The 17,496-nt window shown below is 42.7% G+C and overlaps 1 protein-coding gene across 2 annotated transcripts in view; it reads left to right on the top strand.

Moving 5' to 3' along the window:
- Nucleotides 1-17,496, top strand: part of slf2 (SMC5-SMC6 complex localization factor 2) — a 135,208-nt gene that overhangs the window by 88,927 nt on the left and 28,785 nt on the right. For both annotated transcript variants that reach the window (XM_068053046.1, XM_068053047.1), the window contains exons 6-9: nucleotides 274-347; nucleotides 1,140-1,277; nucleotides 1,960-2,127; nucleotides 5,224-5,326. In XM_068053046.1, coding sequence (XP_067909147.1) covers nucleotides 274-347; nucleotides 1,140-1,277; nucleotides 1,960-2,127; nucleotides 5,224-5,326 — 483 coding nt within the window. The remainder of the gene's footprint in view (nucleotides 1-273; nucleotides 348-1,139; nucleotides 1,278-1,959; nucleotides 2,128-5,223; nucleotides 5,327-17,496) is intronic.

Genomic DNA, 17,496 nt, shown 5'->3' with positions numbered 1-17,496 from the left:
TCGATAGGGCTCCTGCTGCTCAACCTCTGCTAGAATGCCGAGTGCAGATGCTGTCTTTTTTCAGTATTGTGTTGAAAATGTAGAAACCCACTATCATGCCTTGAGTTTCAAAGCAAAGCTACTGAGAAATATGCATGGATAGAGTTTCTGATATTTTTCTCTTCCCTATAGGGAGGCATCTCATTGTCTTGCTTTGTTTTGCCAGTGTGAAAGTGAACTTTAAAATGGAGCTCACCTTCCTGTCTCCTAATGATCATGTCTTTTGAATTCCAGTTCAAAAATAGCAGGCAGACAAATTATTCAAACAGCTTTGATCGCCTGCTTGAAGAAAAGCAACAGTCTGAAGGGTGAGTTCTTTTTATCCTGGCTACACTTGCATTTTTAAAGCTTAATTTTTATTTACCATTTCACAGTTGAAGTTTAAAAACTTTCTCAACCTGTCTTTTTGACTTCATCTCAGCTCAGTGTCCATTCACATTTTTTCATTTGTAAAGTGTCTTGGTTATTTTTTTTTCAATTTACAAATATAATTATCACAATTCCTTGAAATTATAAATGGAGGTCTTTTGCTCACCTGAATTGTTGTAACTCTACCATCACTGCCACCTTTGGATATTGTGCTGCAAAAGTTCTGGTTAGTTGACATGGGAGAGGGCAGAGGTATGGTGAGCTCTCCACTGCTGGTCCTAAGTCCTGCCATAGTGATGAATCAGACTTGAGGCCCCAGCAGCACTCCTTCAGTCGTAACATCACTGGGACAGAGCATTATGATGGGTCAGTAACAACCTACACAAATGAACATCCTCTATCTCGGACTGCTAAAACACAGGATTGGTGAAGGCTGATACTAAGTAATCATGGTAGTTTGAGTGCGCTTTGTATAAATAGAATTTTGTCAGGTCCTTTTTGAATATTTCTTATACTCCCATATGGTTCTACTGGGGCAATTGTTAAGAATGTTACTTTGAAGATGCAAAAAATTTTCATTGCTCAAAAGGTGGAGTTAATCTTTTTGTAGACAAAAGCTATTTATTTTGCTCAGCCGAGGACTTTAACTTTGAGCCACAAATAGTTAACTTGGACTGGTATTGTAAGAATCTGCCTTTCAGTAGAATACTAATCACTTTGCACTTGCTTAGTCTGGGAGAAACACTAAAAGACCTGAAGAAAAAGTTGCAAGATGAACTTAATGAGGTGCATGATGTCACTTGTCTTTCTGAGGAAGATGATGAACAGAGCATGGGTGAAGACATGGATCAGATTGCAGAGGAGCACAGGTTAGTGACTCTTTATATATAAAAAAAAATTGAAGCACTAATAATGTATGGGGAGAGCAATTTCTGGGAGTATCATCCCAAATTATTGGGACGAGTTGAGTACTGTGGACGAAGGTTATGCATTTGCTGAAGTGTTCCATGAATTCCCACTCATCACCACCGTTCTCAATGGGATTTAAAATGTAGCCACACTAGCTAAACTTCATTTCTAGACTGCTACCTAGTCAAGGATTCTATCTTTACCTGACATCCATCCCCCTTCATTTTCCCAGAGTTGTCACTGGATAGAGATCAGCTAGGATTTGCATTCCCAATTATTACTGTGACTTTTGTTAACAATTGCCCCAGCTGATGGCCTACCTCAGCCAAGACCAGAAATCAAATCTACAACAGACTGCTGGACCGAGACCAGGTCTAACACAAAGTTGTTTGTTCGCAACACCACCAAATGTTGGAGCATGTGACATAAAGCATAATGAATTGTTTTACTGAAATAATCTAAGCTGGCTGTTTACTTTTAAAATTACTGCATTTTACTGGCAATAGTTTACAATTTCTTGTGTTTCAGTGAAATGAAAATTCCATGTTTTTAATCTTTTTTCTTCAAAAGTCATTATGGAATTATATCTTGAAGGGCTATCTTGTGCTAAACTGTTTTGTTTCCTTTTCACTTTGTGCAAAGGGCCTTCTTGCTCAGGTTCTCTGTAAAATCCGATGGAATACCAGACTTGCATCCTGGGGAAAAAATTTTCAATGTGTTACAGGCTGGAAAGCACTTCAATCAGCAGAACCTCAGGTTGACTCAGAGTGAATTGACACCTCAAAATTTTCTGGAAAGAACTCTCATCAGGTGAGGAAACTATATAAACCTCATTTTCCTAATAACCTAAGAGCACAGTCCTTTAAGTACATACATTAGAAATAGGAGCGGGCCATTCAATCCCGTGAGCCTGATCTACCATTCATAGCTGATCTGATTGTGGCCTTAACTCCACTTTCCTGCCTTTCCCCCATAACCCTTAACTCCCTTGTAGATCAAAAATCTCTCTAACTCAGTCTTGAATGATCCTTCCTCCACTGCTGTCTGGGGAAGAGAATTCCAAAGTTTAACCACCCCCTCCGAAGAAATTTCCTCCTTATCTCCATTATTTTGTAGCTGTGTCCCCTAATTCTAAATTCCCCATGAGGGGAAACATCTTTGCAGCATCTGCCCTGTCAAGCCCCCTCAGAATCTTATATGTTGCAATAGGATGAGCTCCTTCTTCGAAACTCCAGTGAGTATAGGCTCAACTTGCACATAAGATAATTCTATCATCCCAGGAATCAGCCGAATGGGCCTCCTCTGAACTGCTTCCAATGCAAGTATATTCCTCCTCAAATAAGAGACAGAAACTGTATGCCGTACTCTAGGTGTGGTCTCACCAATGCCTATGCAGTTGTAGCAAAACTTGATCAATTTTATACACCATCTCCCTTGCAATAAATGCCAACATTCCATTTGCCTTCCTTTTTTATTCATTTCATGGGAGGTGGGCATTGCTGGCAAGGCCAGCATTTGTTGCCCATTCCTAATTGCCCTTGAGAAGGTGGTGAGCTTCATTCTTGAATCACTGCAGTCCATCTTATGCGGGTGTACCCACAGTACTGCTAGGGAGAGAGTTCCAGGATTTCGATCCAGCGACAGTGAAGGAACGGTGATATATTTCCATATCAGGATGGCGTGACTTGGAGGGGAACTTGCAGTTGGTGGTCCCAAGCGTATGCTGCCCTTGTCCTTCTAGGTGGAAGAAATTGTGGGTTTTGAAGGTGCTGTCAAAGGAGGCGTGGTGAGCTGCTGCAGTGCATCTTGTAGATGGTACACACTGCTGCCACTGTGCATCGGTGGTGGATGGGGTGCTGATCAAGCGGACCACTTTGTCCTGGATAGTGTTGCGCTTCCTGAGTCTTGTTGGAGCTGCACCTGTCCAGGCAAGTGGAGAGTATTCCATCGCACTCCTGACTTGTGCCTTGTAGATGGTGGACAGGCTTTGGGGGGTTAGGAAGTGGTTACTTGCTGCCGAATTTCCATCTCTGAACCTCTTGTAGTCTTCTACTGTGAAGACAGATGCAAAGTACTTGTTCAAAGACTCGGCCGTTTCCTTGTTTCCCGTTATTAATTCTCCAGTCTCCTCATCTAACGGACCAACACTTACTTTAGATACTCTCTTTTATATACTTGTAGAAGCTTTTTACTGTCTGTTTCTATATTTCTTGCTCATTTACTCTCGTGCTTAAATTTTTTTTAGTCATCCTCTGGTTTTTAAAATTTCCCTGCCTTCCGGCATACCACTAATTTTTGCAGCATTGTACGCCTTTTCTTTCAATTTGATACCATCCTTAACTTCCTTAGTTCCTTCTCAGTCTTTCTTTCTCCATGGAATATATCTTTCAATGTTACGAAATACCTCCTTTAAATGTCTGCCACTGCTTCTCTACTGTCTTATCTTTTATTTTCCTAGTTCATTTTAGCCAACTGTCTTCATTCCCTTGTAATTGCCTTTATTTAAGTTTAAGACGCTAGTTTCAGACCCAAACTTCTCTGACTCAACCCAAACTTCTCACTCAAACTGAATGTGAAATTCACATGTTATGATCACTCTTGCCTAGAGGATCCTTTACTATGAGGTCATTTATTAATCCTGTCTCATTACACATTCAGGTCTAACATAGCCTGTTCCCTAGTTGGTTCCAGAACACATTATTCTAACAAACTGTCCCTAATACACTCTACCTTTGCCAATTTGATTAGTCCAATCTGTATGAAGATTAAAATCACCCACTTTTATTGCTTTTCCTACAAGCTCACATTATTAATTTATATTTTGTCCTTCAGTTTGGCTGCTGTTAGGGGACATAGAAACTACTTCGACCAGTGACTTTCCTTTGCTATTTCTCATCTCATCTTGAGATGAATACCTGATGAGTACTATTTTAAGACTGGAGTGCCTTTAAGTCCTTTGTACCCAAGAGTGGTTGTGGCTGTAAATTCCTTTTAGTCAGCATATTTTTATGCAGTTTAGAAGTTTGACTGCATTAGGAGCACAAATGTTATTTTGCCTTTCATAGCTATAGTGCAAGTGTTTTTAACTTTTCACTGGAATGCACTAAATAAATTTTATTTCAACTTTTTCAGTCACTTGACGCGGCTGGAAGCTGCAATATTTTAATATTGCTGTACCTATGATCTGACCTGTGTCCTCCCTTCAGATACCAGACATTCTTTTGAAAACTGTTTGGTACATGCGTCATTCACATCCGTTGTTTGGACTTGCATGATGTGATTTGACATTCTGCAAAGTGTTGACTTATAAATTCAGTAAATAACACAGCTGTTGCAGGCCTGAGGTCAATGTAACTAAGGCTAATTTGATAAACTGATTGCATATTATTCAATGACTTGTAGAATATTGAATGCTTCTGGGGTTGTGTGACACTTGAGATTTTAATCAACTTTGAAGAGAATTTGTTTTTTGCAATCTAGCATTGTTTCTTTGCATTATTGACCTGTTGAAGATTGTTGGGTCCGCATTACCCGTTTTTTTTTTCTAACGGAACTGGGATGAGAAGGGGTAATGATACTGCAATGTGGAAAGAATGGACTTGTTGGTATCTCACTGCTAGAACCTCTACTTGCATCTTAACTCCAAGATTTCTTTTTACAGAATCACTTGTCTGACACTTACATTTCATACAAATCTTTAATGTTGCTAATTTGTTTTATTCAGAGTGTATGTTCTAAGGCTTCCCAATCTATGTTGAAAAATGTTATTATCATGCTGACTTTCACATTGCTGATTACTCTTTCATAAGGAACCCATAGCATTGGATGTCTAATGGCTGTTAGCAAATATATTATTTATCTTGAAATAAGACACTAATGGCAGTTCTTTTTGTTGTTGTTTTTCAGCTCTGGAAGCAGCCAGCAGGTATTTTTATTCACTAATGGGATTGTAAGTCAAACTTACTACTCATCGCCATGTCCGCAGCCAGTTTTCAAGTTCTTATTTAAGGTGAGGAAGCACATTGCACCCAAGTTACACAGAGATCAACTTGGAAGGTGTATACTGCATTAGCAGAATTTCCAGCTTAAAATGCATTAAAGCAACACCAATTCATGCTGGCACTGTGCTTTGCTGTGATACCATGCTACAAGTTTGAATAATTTTCCTACCCCACTGCCCCGAACCCCCACCACACCTTTTTGTTTTTAAGCCATTGCTTTGAAGGACCAGGAAACTGGCCACTTTTAGAATCGTGGCTGTTTTGACACCAGATGTAGTGCAATCTGACCATTTACACCAGCTGAATATTTTCTACCTTGTATTGCAAACAGCAATGGCAATCAAATATATTTAGGGCAGACGTGAGCTTCACAAATAAAATCCGTTCATAAGCCTGGGTATAGACTTCTGCATTTCTGTACTTTTAAGTTTTTCTGCTGACTCCGAAGTGCTTTTTGACCTATCAAGTTTTGGTCTAAAGCTGGTGCAGAAAATCTACTGTGTGGCTGATTATTGCCGCACAACATCAAACTAAAAATTGTTTTTGCACTAATTATTGCAGTGTACTTGAGCTTCCATTTGATTCATTGATGGTAATGGCAATACTTTGAGCAGTTCCTAATTGACCATCTTACACCTGCCACTGCGCGCTCCTCCCTGCCAAGTCTGATGCATGTAAACAAACAAGTTAGCATTCAGTATGATGCATTATAAATAGTCTAGCTCAAGCATTTGAAGAAATGAAATGTTTCTGCCCAAAATTAACTTCTGACTTCCTGTCGATGTCTTGGCTTCCGCTACCTCTTGTCTCCTCACCTCTCTTCTCCCCTGCCACCCTGGTGAAAGCTTAAGCAAGTATTATGGCGACTCCATGCCAGTCCATTTGGTGCTGCAGCTTGTTCTCCTTGAAATCTAGCCAAGTGTACCTTTTAATTGAGTGAAGTCACAAATACACGATATACTTGTCCTGCTGTCTGCAAAGGAGCCAGTTCTATTTAGAAGTTTTGGTGGTGATTTGAACAGAACTGTGTTTATAAATAAACTGAGTATCCTGTAGATTGCAGTGGTAGTGAACCAGTTTTTAGAGCAAATTCCATTAATAGAGGATAAATTGAGCCCGAGGATTGAGGCCCAGTCACTTACCTTCTGGGAGCGGAGAGCAGTCTAGGTGCGCCGGAGTTTGAAGAATAAAAAAAGTCAACAGTGACATCACAAGAAGGCTGCAAGGTGATTGGTCGGTGAGTAACAGCTGTTGGTGCCTGGAAATAGCTTAAAATAAATCAGGGGAAAGTCCTTTTTTTTAAAAAAAAAAAACCTACCTTATAAGTTATAAGGTTAGTACTAAAATGTTTTTTAAATTAGTGTAATTTATTAAGGACTTTAGATCATAGTGGATAGTGTTTGGCGTAGAACAAGGCCCCTAGTGTAATTAGTATTTCTTAATTAAAGGGAGTAACTAAGTAATCTTAAGGTAAGTCATGGCAGGAGAGTTCAACTCCGTGATATGCTCCTCCTGCGCTATGTGGGAAATCAGGGAAGCTTCCAGTGTCCCTGACGACCATGTGTGCAGGAAGTGTATCCATCTGCAGCTACCGGCATTACGGAGCTGGAGCTTTGGGCGGATTCACTGTGGAGCATCCGCGATTCTGAGGACGTCATGGATAGCATGTTTAGCGAGGTGGTCACACTGCAGGTAATGGCTGCACAGGCAGAAAAGGGATGGGTGACCACCAAGGGGAGTAGTAGGCGCAGGCAGGTATTGCAGGAGTCCCCTGTTGCCATCTCCCTCTCAAACAGATGCAGCACTTTGGGTGGGTGGGTGGGGGGGGGGGGGGGGGAAATGACCTGTCAGGGGAAAGCAGCAACAGCCAGGTTTGTGGCACCATGGATGGCTCTGCTGCACAGCATGGGGGGAAAAAAGACTGGGAGAGCCATAGTGATGAGAGATTCAACTGTAAGGGGAACAGACAGGCATTTCTGTGGCTGCAAACGAGACTTCAGTTGGTATGTTGCCTCCCTGGTGCTAGGGTCAAGGATGTCTCGGAGCGGTTGCAGGACATTCTGAAGGGGGAAGGTGAACAGCCAGTGGTCATGGTACATGTCTGTACCAACGACATAGGTAGAAAAAGGGATGAGATCCTGCAAGATGAATTTAAGGAGTTAGGTGCTAAATTAAAAAGCAGGACCTCAAAGGTCGTAATCTCAGGATTACTTCCTGTGCCATGTATTAGTGAGTATAGGAACAGGAGAATGGACCAAATGAATGTGTGGCTGGAGAAATGGTGTAGGAGGGAGACTTTAGATTCCTGGGACATCGGGACCGATTCTGGTTAAGGTGGGACCTGTACAAGCGGGGCAGGTTACACCCAGGCAGGACTGGAACCAATGTCCTCGCAGGGGCTTTTGCTAATGCTGTTGGAGAGGATTTAGACTCGAATGGCAGGGGCATGGGAACCTGAGTGGGGAGACTGAGGAGGAGGAGGCAACAAGGATAGAAACGAAAGACGGGAAACAAAAAGACAAAAGTGGAAGGCATAGAAATCAAGTGCAAGAAACAAATAGGGCCATAGTGCAAAATAATGCTACGATGACTAAGAATGTTAAAAAGACAAGCCTAAAGGCATAGTATTCTCAATAAGGTAGGCAAATTATGCATGCAAATAGATGTAAATGGATACGATGTAGTTGCGATTACAGAGACATGGCTGCAGGGTGACTGAGGATGGGAACTGAACATCTAAGGGTATTCAATATTTAGCAAGGACAGGCAAAAAGAGAAAGGAGGTGCAGTAGTGTTAGTAAAAGAAGAGGTCAGTGCAACAATGAGGAAGGATGTTGGCTCAGATGTGGAATCTATGGGTGGAGCTAAGAAACACCAAGGGGCAGAAAACATTGTTGGGGTTTTTGTATAGACACCTGAACAGCAGTGGTGATGTAGAGGATGGCATTAAACAGGAAATTGGAGATGCATGCAATAAGTGTGCAACTATAATTATGGGTGACTTTAATCTACATATAGATTGAGCAAACCAAATTAGCAATAATACTGTAGAGGCGGAATTCCTGGAGTACGTACGTGATGGTTTTTTGGACCAATACGTTGAGGAACCAACTAGAGAACCGGCCATCCTAGACTGGGTATTGTGTAATGAGAAAGGATTAGTTAACAATCTTGTGCAGGGTCCCTTGGGGAAGAGCGACCATAACATGATAGAATTCTTCATTAAGATAGAACATAGAACATTACAGCGCAGTACAGGCCCTTCGGCCCTCGATGTTGCGCCGACCTGTGAAACCATCTGACCTAAACTATTCCATTTTCATCCATATGTCTATCCAATGACCACTTAAATGCCCTTAAAGTTGGCGAGTCTACTACTGTTGCAGGCAGGGCGTTCCACGCCCCTACTACTCTCTGCGTAAAGAAACTACCTCTGACATCTGTCCTATATCTATCACCCCTCAACTTAAAGCTATGTCCCCTCGTGTTTGCCGTCACCATCCGAGGAAAAAGACTCTCACTATCCACTCTATCTAACCCTCTGATTATCTTATATGTCTCTATTAAGTCACCTCTCCTCCTCCTTCTCTCCAACGAAAACAACCTCAAGTCCCTCAGCCTTTCCTCATAAGACCTTCCCTCCATACCAGGCAACATCCTAGTAAATCTCCTCTGCACCCTTTCCAAAGCTTCCACATCCTTCCTATAATGCGGCGACCAGAACTGCACGCAATACTCCAGGTGCAGCCGCACCTGAGTTTTGTACAGCTGCAGCATGACCTCGTGGCTCCGAAACTCGATCCCCCTACTAATAAAAGCTAACACACCATATGCCTTCTTAACAGCCCTATTAACCTGGGTGGCAACTTTCAGGGATTTATGTACCTGGACACCAAGATCTCTCTGTTCATCTACACTACCAAGAATCTTCCCATTAGCCCAGTACTCTGCATTCCTGTTACTCCTTCCAAAGTGAATCACCTCTCACTTTTCCGTATTAAACTCCATTTGCCATCTCTCAGCCCAGCTCTGCAGCCTATCTATGTCCCTCTGTAACCTACAACATCCTTCGGCACTATCCACAACTCCACCGACCTTCGTGTCATCCGCAAATTTACTAACCCACCCTTCTACACCCTTATCCAGGTCATTTATAAAAATGACAAACAGCAGTGGCCCCAAAACAGATCCTTGCGGTACACCACTAGTAACTAAACTCCAGGATGAACATTTGCCATCAACCACCACCCTCTGTCGTCTTTCAGCTAGCCAATTTCTGATCCAAAGCTCTAAATCACCTTCAACCCCATACTTCCGTATTTTCTGCAATAGCCTACCATGGGGAACCTTATCAAACGCCTTACTGAAATCCATATACACCACATCCACGGCTTTACCCTCATCCACCTGTTTGGTCACCTTCTCAAAAAGATGGCGAGTGAGAGGGTTGATTCCGAGACACGGGTCCTGAATCTAAATAAAGGAAACTATGAAGGTATGAGGCATGAGTTAGCTATGATAGATTGGGTAACGTTACTTAAAGTGCATCCTCTAATGCTTTACTTTCAAATAGCTTCTAGACTTCACTCACCCGCCACACATGCGCCCAAACTTGGACAACAGTTTGTCAATGCTCCACACTGGCTCCGACTACCTACGTGAACTTTAACCCATTACAGAACTTCAACTCTGGGCTATGTGCTATTGATTCCTCTCTCTTTTCCATTCATTACTATGATATATGCATCCTAATTATTATGTAAGCAGTCTGTCCTCCATATCCATTTGCACTTTGGTTGCTGCTCTGGACCCAAGCCATTTCCACTTTATTACTTTTTAATGTTTCTTTCTGCCCCCGTTTGACCCTTCTTCCCTGTCTTTATGACTCCTTTCTTTTCTCCCCTTTTGGGTACCCTGCCTTCCCAATTCCGTACTCCTACCCTTTAGTACTCCTTAGCTTTCCTACTCTCCTGATATCCCAGGCTTGACTCCCTCTTCGAAAAGCCTACAACTCCTCTCTGTGTCTCTCTTGGCATTCTTCGAAAGGCCCCTCTGGGTGCTCATTGCAGCAACACTAACTGCCCATCCTATTCCCTTGCTGATCTTCCCATCCAGTGTACTGGCTCAGGGCTGATCTTGTCGATCTCCTCCTGTTGAACTTGCCCTTCCCAGTGCGGATTCTGTGGACTGTGTCACTGGCTTAGTTATCACCGTCTTTCTCCACATCATCCTCCAGAATGCTAGTTCACTCTGGAGCAAAGTCCTTACAATCTGTATTATGGGTGATTTTTATCAACATCATAACTTTGACGGAAACCTGGCTGAGGGGTGATAGCTTCCCCGCCTGCCTATACCTTTCACCACTTGCCTCACCCAAACCATTGCTGTGGTAGTGTGAATCTTGTAACAAAATCTCACCTTGGCTTGTCTCCTTACTTCTCTGGCACTTTGCCCTCCTTTGAGCATCTCCCCTTGTTTCACCCCTCTCACCTCATTTAAAATCCTGATTCTCCATCGCCTGCCCAAATACCATGCCAATTTTCACACATTGCTTTTCCTCCCTCAGCCACTGCATTGGACAGCTTCTCGTCCTAAGTAATTTTAACCTCCATCTCAATTCATCATATTCTCTCTCCTTTGAGTTCACTGCCCTGCTATCCTCCTTTGATCTCACCCGCCATGTAAACACCCCAACGCATTTTCCCGGCCACCCATTTACTCTTGTCATTTCACATGACCTTGCTACCACCATGGTATCAGATGCAGATCTGATCACTTCCTTGTATTACTCCGCCCATATCCCGATTTCCACTTCAAATCCTGCTTCCTTCTGTATCTGCCCCTGAAAAAACTCTTCCCCAGTTTACTTAGAACTGCACTCTCAAAATCCCAATTGTCTCGCCTTTAGCACAACGACATTTCTGCAGCTACTGATCTACTCAAACACACCCTCACCTCCATCTTCAATGCACCAGCCCCCATTCAAACCATTATTCTCTCTCATCCTGGCCATTCCCCTGGTATGACCATCCTCTCTGTTCCCTTAAGTCAAAGGGATGCAGACTTGGACGGATAAACGTACGAACATACAAATTAGGAGCAGGAGTAGGCCACTCGGCCCCTAGAGCCTGCTCCGCCATTCAATAAGTTCATGGCTGAACTCATTACTCCACCTTACCACCTACCCCATATCATCTTTCACCCCCTTGCTTATCAAGAATCTGTCTACCTTAAACATATTCAAAGATTCTGCTTTCACCATCTTTTGAGGAAGAGTGTTCCAAAGACTCAGACCCTCAGAGAAACAATTTCTCCTCATCTCTGTCTTAAATGGGCGATCCCTTATTTTTAAACAGTGATCCCTGGTTCTAGATTCTCCCACAAGGAGAAACATCCTTTCCACCCTGTCAAGACCCTTCAGGGTCTCGTATGTTTCAATCAAGTCGCCTCTTACTCTTCTAAACTCCAGCTCCAGCGGACACAAGCCTAGCCTGGCCAATCTTTCCTCATAAGATAGCCTGCCCATTCCAGGGCAGGTTTAGTCAACCTTTTCTGAACTGCTTCCAATGCATTTACATCCTTAAATAAGGAGACCAATACTGTACATAGTATTCCAGATGTGGTCTCACCAATGCCCTGTATAGCTGAAACATAACCTCCCTACTTTTGTATTCAATTCCCTTCACGATAAACAAAAACATTCTATTCGCTTTCCTAATTACGTGCTGTATCTGCATAGTAACCTTTAGCGATTCATGCACTAGGACACCCAGATCCCTCTGCATCTCCGAGCTCTGCAATCTCTCACCATTTAGGTAATATGCTTCTTTGTTGTTCTTCCTGCCAAAATGGACAACTTTGCATTTTCCCACATTATACTCCATTTGTCAGATTTTTGGCCATTCACTTAACCTAGCTATCTCCCTTTGTAGCCTCCTTATGTCCTCTTCGCAAGTTACTTTGCTACCTATCTTTGTGTCATCAAATTCATCAAAATTCGGTCCCTTCATCTAAGTCATTTATATAAATTGGAAAAAATTGAGACCCCAGCACAGATCCCTGTGGCACACTACTCGTTACACCTTGCCAACCAGAAAATGACCCATTTATGCCTACACTCTCTTTCCTGTTAGCTAGCCAATCTTCTGTCCATGCCAGTATGTTACCCGCTACACCATGAGCTTTTATTTTTTGCAATAGCCTTTGATGTGGCACCTTATCAAATGCCTCTGGAAATCTAAGTACAATACATCCACTGGTTCCTCTTTATCCACATCACATGTAATTCCCCCAAAGAACTCCAATAAATTGGTTAAACGTGATTTCCCTTTTATAAAACCATGTTGACTCTGCCTGATTACCTTGAATTTTTCTAAATGCCGTGCTATAATGTCTTTAATAGCTTCTAGCATTTTCCTTAAGACAGATGTTAAGCTAACTGACCTGTAGTTTCCTGCTTTCTGTCTCCCTTTTTGAAAAAGGAGTTAAATCCGCTATTTGCCAATCTAGTGGAACCTTCCCTGAATCTAGGGAATTTTGGAAAATTAAACCTAAAGCATCAACTATCTCACTAGCCACTTTTTTTCAGACCCTAGGATGAAGTCCAAAAGGACCAGGGGACTTGCCAGCCTGCAGCTCCAACAATTTGATCAGTACCACTTTCCAGGTGGTTGTAATTTACTCGAGTTCCTCCCTCCCTTCCATTTCCTGACTTACAGCTAATACTGGGATGTTACTTGTATCCTCTATAGCGGAGACTGATGCAAAATACCTGTTAAGTTCATCTGTCATTTCCTTATCCATTATTAATTCTCCAAACTCACCTTCTCTCGGACCAACGTTCACTTTAACTCTCTTCTTTTTAAAATATCTACAGAAACTCTTACTATCTGTCTTTATATTTCTAGCTAGTTTTCTCTCGTACCCTAATTTTACCTTCCTTATCAATCTTGTGGTCAATCTTTGCTGTTTCTTTTATTCTGTCCAATCTTCTGACCCTCTTTGTGCAATTATATGCTTTTCCTGTAAGGTTGATACTATCTTTAATTGTTTTAGTTAACCACGGATGGCGGATCACCCCCTCCCCTTCGAATTTTTCTTTCTCGTTGAAATGTATCTATTCTGTGTATTCTGAAATATCCCCTTAAATGTCTGCCACTGCATCTCTATTGGCTTGACCCTTAACCTAATTTGCCAGTTTACTTTAGCTCTGCTTTCATGCCCTCATAATTGCCCTGATTTACTTTTAAAATACTGTTCTTGGATCCACTCTTCTCTCTCAAACTGAATGTAAAATTCAATCAGATTATGATTGCTGCTACCTAGGGACGCCTTAACTATGAGGTCATTAATTAATCCTATCTTCATTGCACAATACCAGGTCTAGTATAGTCTGCTCTCTGGTTAGCTCCAGAATGTATTGTTTCGAGAAATTATCCCAAAAGCATTCTATGTACTCCTCATCTAGGCTACCTCTGCCCATCTGATTTTTCCAGTCTATATGTAGGTTAAAATCCCCCATGATTATCGCTGTACCTTTGTGACAAGCTGCCATTATTTTTTCCTTTATACCCCATCCTACAGTGTGGTTAATGTTAGGTGGCCTGTACACCACTCCCAGAAGTGAGTTCTTGCCTTTATGATTCCTCATCTCTACCCAAACTGCTTCTACATCCTGGTTTCCTGAACTTAGGTCATTCCCCTCTCGTGCTAATACCATCATTAATTAAGAGCCACCCCTCCACCTTTTCCTAGCTTCCTGTCTTTCCTAAATGCCACATACCCTTCGATATTCAGGTCCCAATCTATGTTGTCCTGCAGCCATGTCTCTGTAATGGCGATCAGCTCGTACTTATTTATTTCTATTTGCGCTCGCAGTTCATCTGTTTTGTTTCGAATGCTATATGCGTTCAGATACAGAGCCTTTAGTTTTGTTTCGAATGCTATATGCGTTCAGATACAGAGCCTTTAGTTTTGTCCTTTTATTATTTCTGTAACCTTGAGCCTTATCCGTTGATTTACTCTTAGAATTGTACACTCTGTCTCTTCTTGTCACAGTCTGTTTATCATTTCCCATATTAATACCTTCCTCTCTTTCCTTGTCTCTACTCCTTGATTTACCACTTCTTCCCAGATTTGATCTCTTGCCACCACTATTCAGTTTAAAACCCTCTCTACTTCCCTAGTTATGCGGCTTGCTAGAACACTGGCCCCAGCATGGTTCAGGTGTAGACCATCCCAACGGTGCAGCCACCACTTTGCCCAGTTCTGATGCGAGTGCCCCACGAACTGGAACCCACTTCTACCACACCAGTCTTTGAACCACGCATTAATTTAATCTTATTTGCCCTATGCTAGTTTGCATGTGGCTCAGTTGGTAATCCAGAGGTTATTACCTTTGAGGTTCTGCTTAATTTAGTGCCTAATTCCTCATACTGACTATGCAGAACCTCTTTCCTTGTCCTGCCTATGTTGGTACCTACATGGACCACGTTGACTGGATCCTCCCCCTCCCACTGTAAGTTCCTCTCCAGCACTGAGCAGATGTCCCAAACCCCGGCACCGGACGGCTGTGTTGCCTGCCTGGACACTCGCTCTTTGCTGCAGAGAACAGTATCAATCCCCCTAACTATACTGCCCCCTACATTGCTTTTTTCTCCCTCCACTTGAATGGCTTCCTGTGCCATGGTCAGGTTGCTCATCCACCCTGCAGCCCCCACTCTCATCCAAACAAACTGAAAGAACCTCAGACCTGTTGGACAATTGCAAAGGCTGAGGTTCCTGCACTCCTGTCTCAGCTACAGCCATACTTTCCTGTCCCTGACCACTGATGTATATTTTTATATATTTTATTAAGCTTACCACTAGTTCCTTTTATTTTAAACGTTAGGATTAGAATAGACCTTAACCACTTACCAGATACTCACCAAACAGCTAGTTTCTTCCCCAAAAATCACCTACTAGTTTTGATGTCGCACTTGATTTTCTTTGAACAGGCTCGTTCTACTGAACTGGTTGAGATAGAGAATAGGAAGCCTCTCCCTGCTGTCCGCACTCTGTTTGAAGTGAAGCCCCTCTTCGCACTCGCGCTCTATTTGAAATGAAGCCTCTCCCAGCTCTCCGCACTTTTTTTGAAGTGAAGCCTCTCCCTGTACTCCCCTATCTTTTCAATGAAGCCTCTCCCCGTGCATCTGGTTTAGCCATTTATCGCCAGATGTGGCTGGACCACAAAGCACTATCGGGCCCTGCTCACTATTCCAGGATTGTCCTGGAATGCAACGATAACCGCAGGCTTTTCTGTACTGCAAGCTCTCTCCCCTGTCCCCTCCATCCTCACTTCCAGTCACTCCAAGTGGAGCAGTTCATGGATTTCTTCGTTACCAAGATTGAGACCATCCAATCAATTGTCTCTGCCATTTCCCTCCTGTACCTTAGCCCTGAACTTTTTTCCTTCTCTTGATTCTCTCCTATCTCCCCTTGTGCTCTCTGAGCTCAGCTTGTCCAGTAGGCCTACCTCCTGCACTAAACTACTGACCACCCATCTTCCCTTCCTGCCTCCCAATTTCATGCCTATCTTTGCTGGAACTCCATGTTTCCATCAGGTTTCCCCCCCTGCCACAGTACTGAAACCACTCGAGTCCCAAATGACATCTTATGTAACTATGACAAAGACAACCTATCCCTCCTCGTCTTTCTCGACTTGTCTGCAGCCTTTGATGAAGTTGATCGCACTATCCTCACCCAATGCCTGTTCACCATCCAGCTGGGTGGGACTGCACTTGCCTGGCTCCATTCTTAGCTCATGGCAGTTATTGCCATCGATGGCGCCTCTTCCCATTTCCGCGCAGTTATCCCCCAAGGATCTATACTTGGACCCCTCCTATTTCTCATCCACATTCTGCCCCTCGACGACAACATCTGAAAACACGTCAGTTTCCAAATCTACTTTGACATCCAGCTCTACCTCACCACCACTTCTACCACACCTTGACCTCTCCACATCTAAAATTCAGACTGTCTATCTGATAACCAGTACTAGATGAACAGAAATTTCATCCAATTAAATATTGAGAAGGCTGAAGACATTGTCTTTGGTCCCTGCCGCAAACTCTGCTTCCTTGCCACCGACTCTGGCAACTATCTGAGCAGCCAGACTATGCATAACCTTGGTGCTGTATTTGACCCTGAGATGAGCTTTCAACCACCTATCCACGCTGTCACTAAAACTGGCCATTTCCACCTCCGCAGCAAGGTCTGTATCTGCCCTGTTAGCTCTTCTGCTGAAACCCTCATCCATATCTTGTTACCCCCATACTTGACTATTCCAACACACACCTGAAGACGTTGTACCCTCCGTAAAGTTGAGGTAGTCCAAAACTGCTGCCCATGTCCTGACTTGCACCAAATGCCATTTACCTATCATCCCCGTGCTCACTGACCTACACTGACTCCCGGTTAAACAATGCCACAATTTTATAACACTCATCCTTGCATTCAAATCCTTCCTTGGCTTTGCCCTTCTCTATCTTGATAATTTCCTCCAGCCCTAATCCTCCAAGATCTTTATGCTTCTCTAATTCTGGACTTTTGAGCATCTCAGTTTTTAATTGTTCCACCATTGATGGCTGTGCCTTCAGCTGCGTAGGTTCTAAGTTCTGGAATTTGCGCCTGTCAATCACTCTTTCCTCCTTTAGACAGTCCTTAGAATGTATCCTTGACCTAAATTTTGGTCATCTGCCCTAATATGTCCTTAGGTTACTTGGGGTCATATTTTGTTTTATAATCCATCTGTGAAGCGCCTTAGGACATTTTACTATGCTAAAGGCGTTATATAAATACAAATTGTTGGGACTTGGCCTGATTTGGGCTAAGATGCTTGCAACAGAATTTTGGACAAGTTGTGAGTATATAGCAGTGGAGGATGGCAGGCCAGCAAGGAGAACAGTGAATAATTGAATTAGGAAATGGGTCTTCATGATGGAATGGATAGAAATATATTAATATCTGTATGAGTTGATTTGAGGTTATAGGGTTTTTTTTGTCTTAATCTTAAGCGTTATGGTATGATAGCTAGATTTGTTGCAGTGCTGTCACTTAGAATTTGCTTTTGTATAGTACTTTGCAGTGCAGCTACCTATGTAGGCAAATGCTTCAGCAAATATGTACATATTGTCATGCA

The sequence above is a fragment of the Heterodontus francisci genome, chromosome 20 (assembly GCF_036365525.1).
Source record: "Heterodontus francisci isolate sHetFra1 chromosome 20, sHetFra1.hap1, whole genome shotgun sequence".
NCBI lineage: Eukaryota > Metazoa > Chordata > Chondrichthyes > Heterodontiformes > Heterodontidae > Heterodontus > Heterodontus francisci.
The sequence above is the reverse complement of the archived record's forward strand: the minus strand, read 5'-3'. Positions and strand labels throughout refer to the sequence as shown.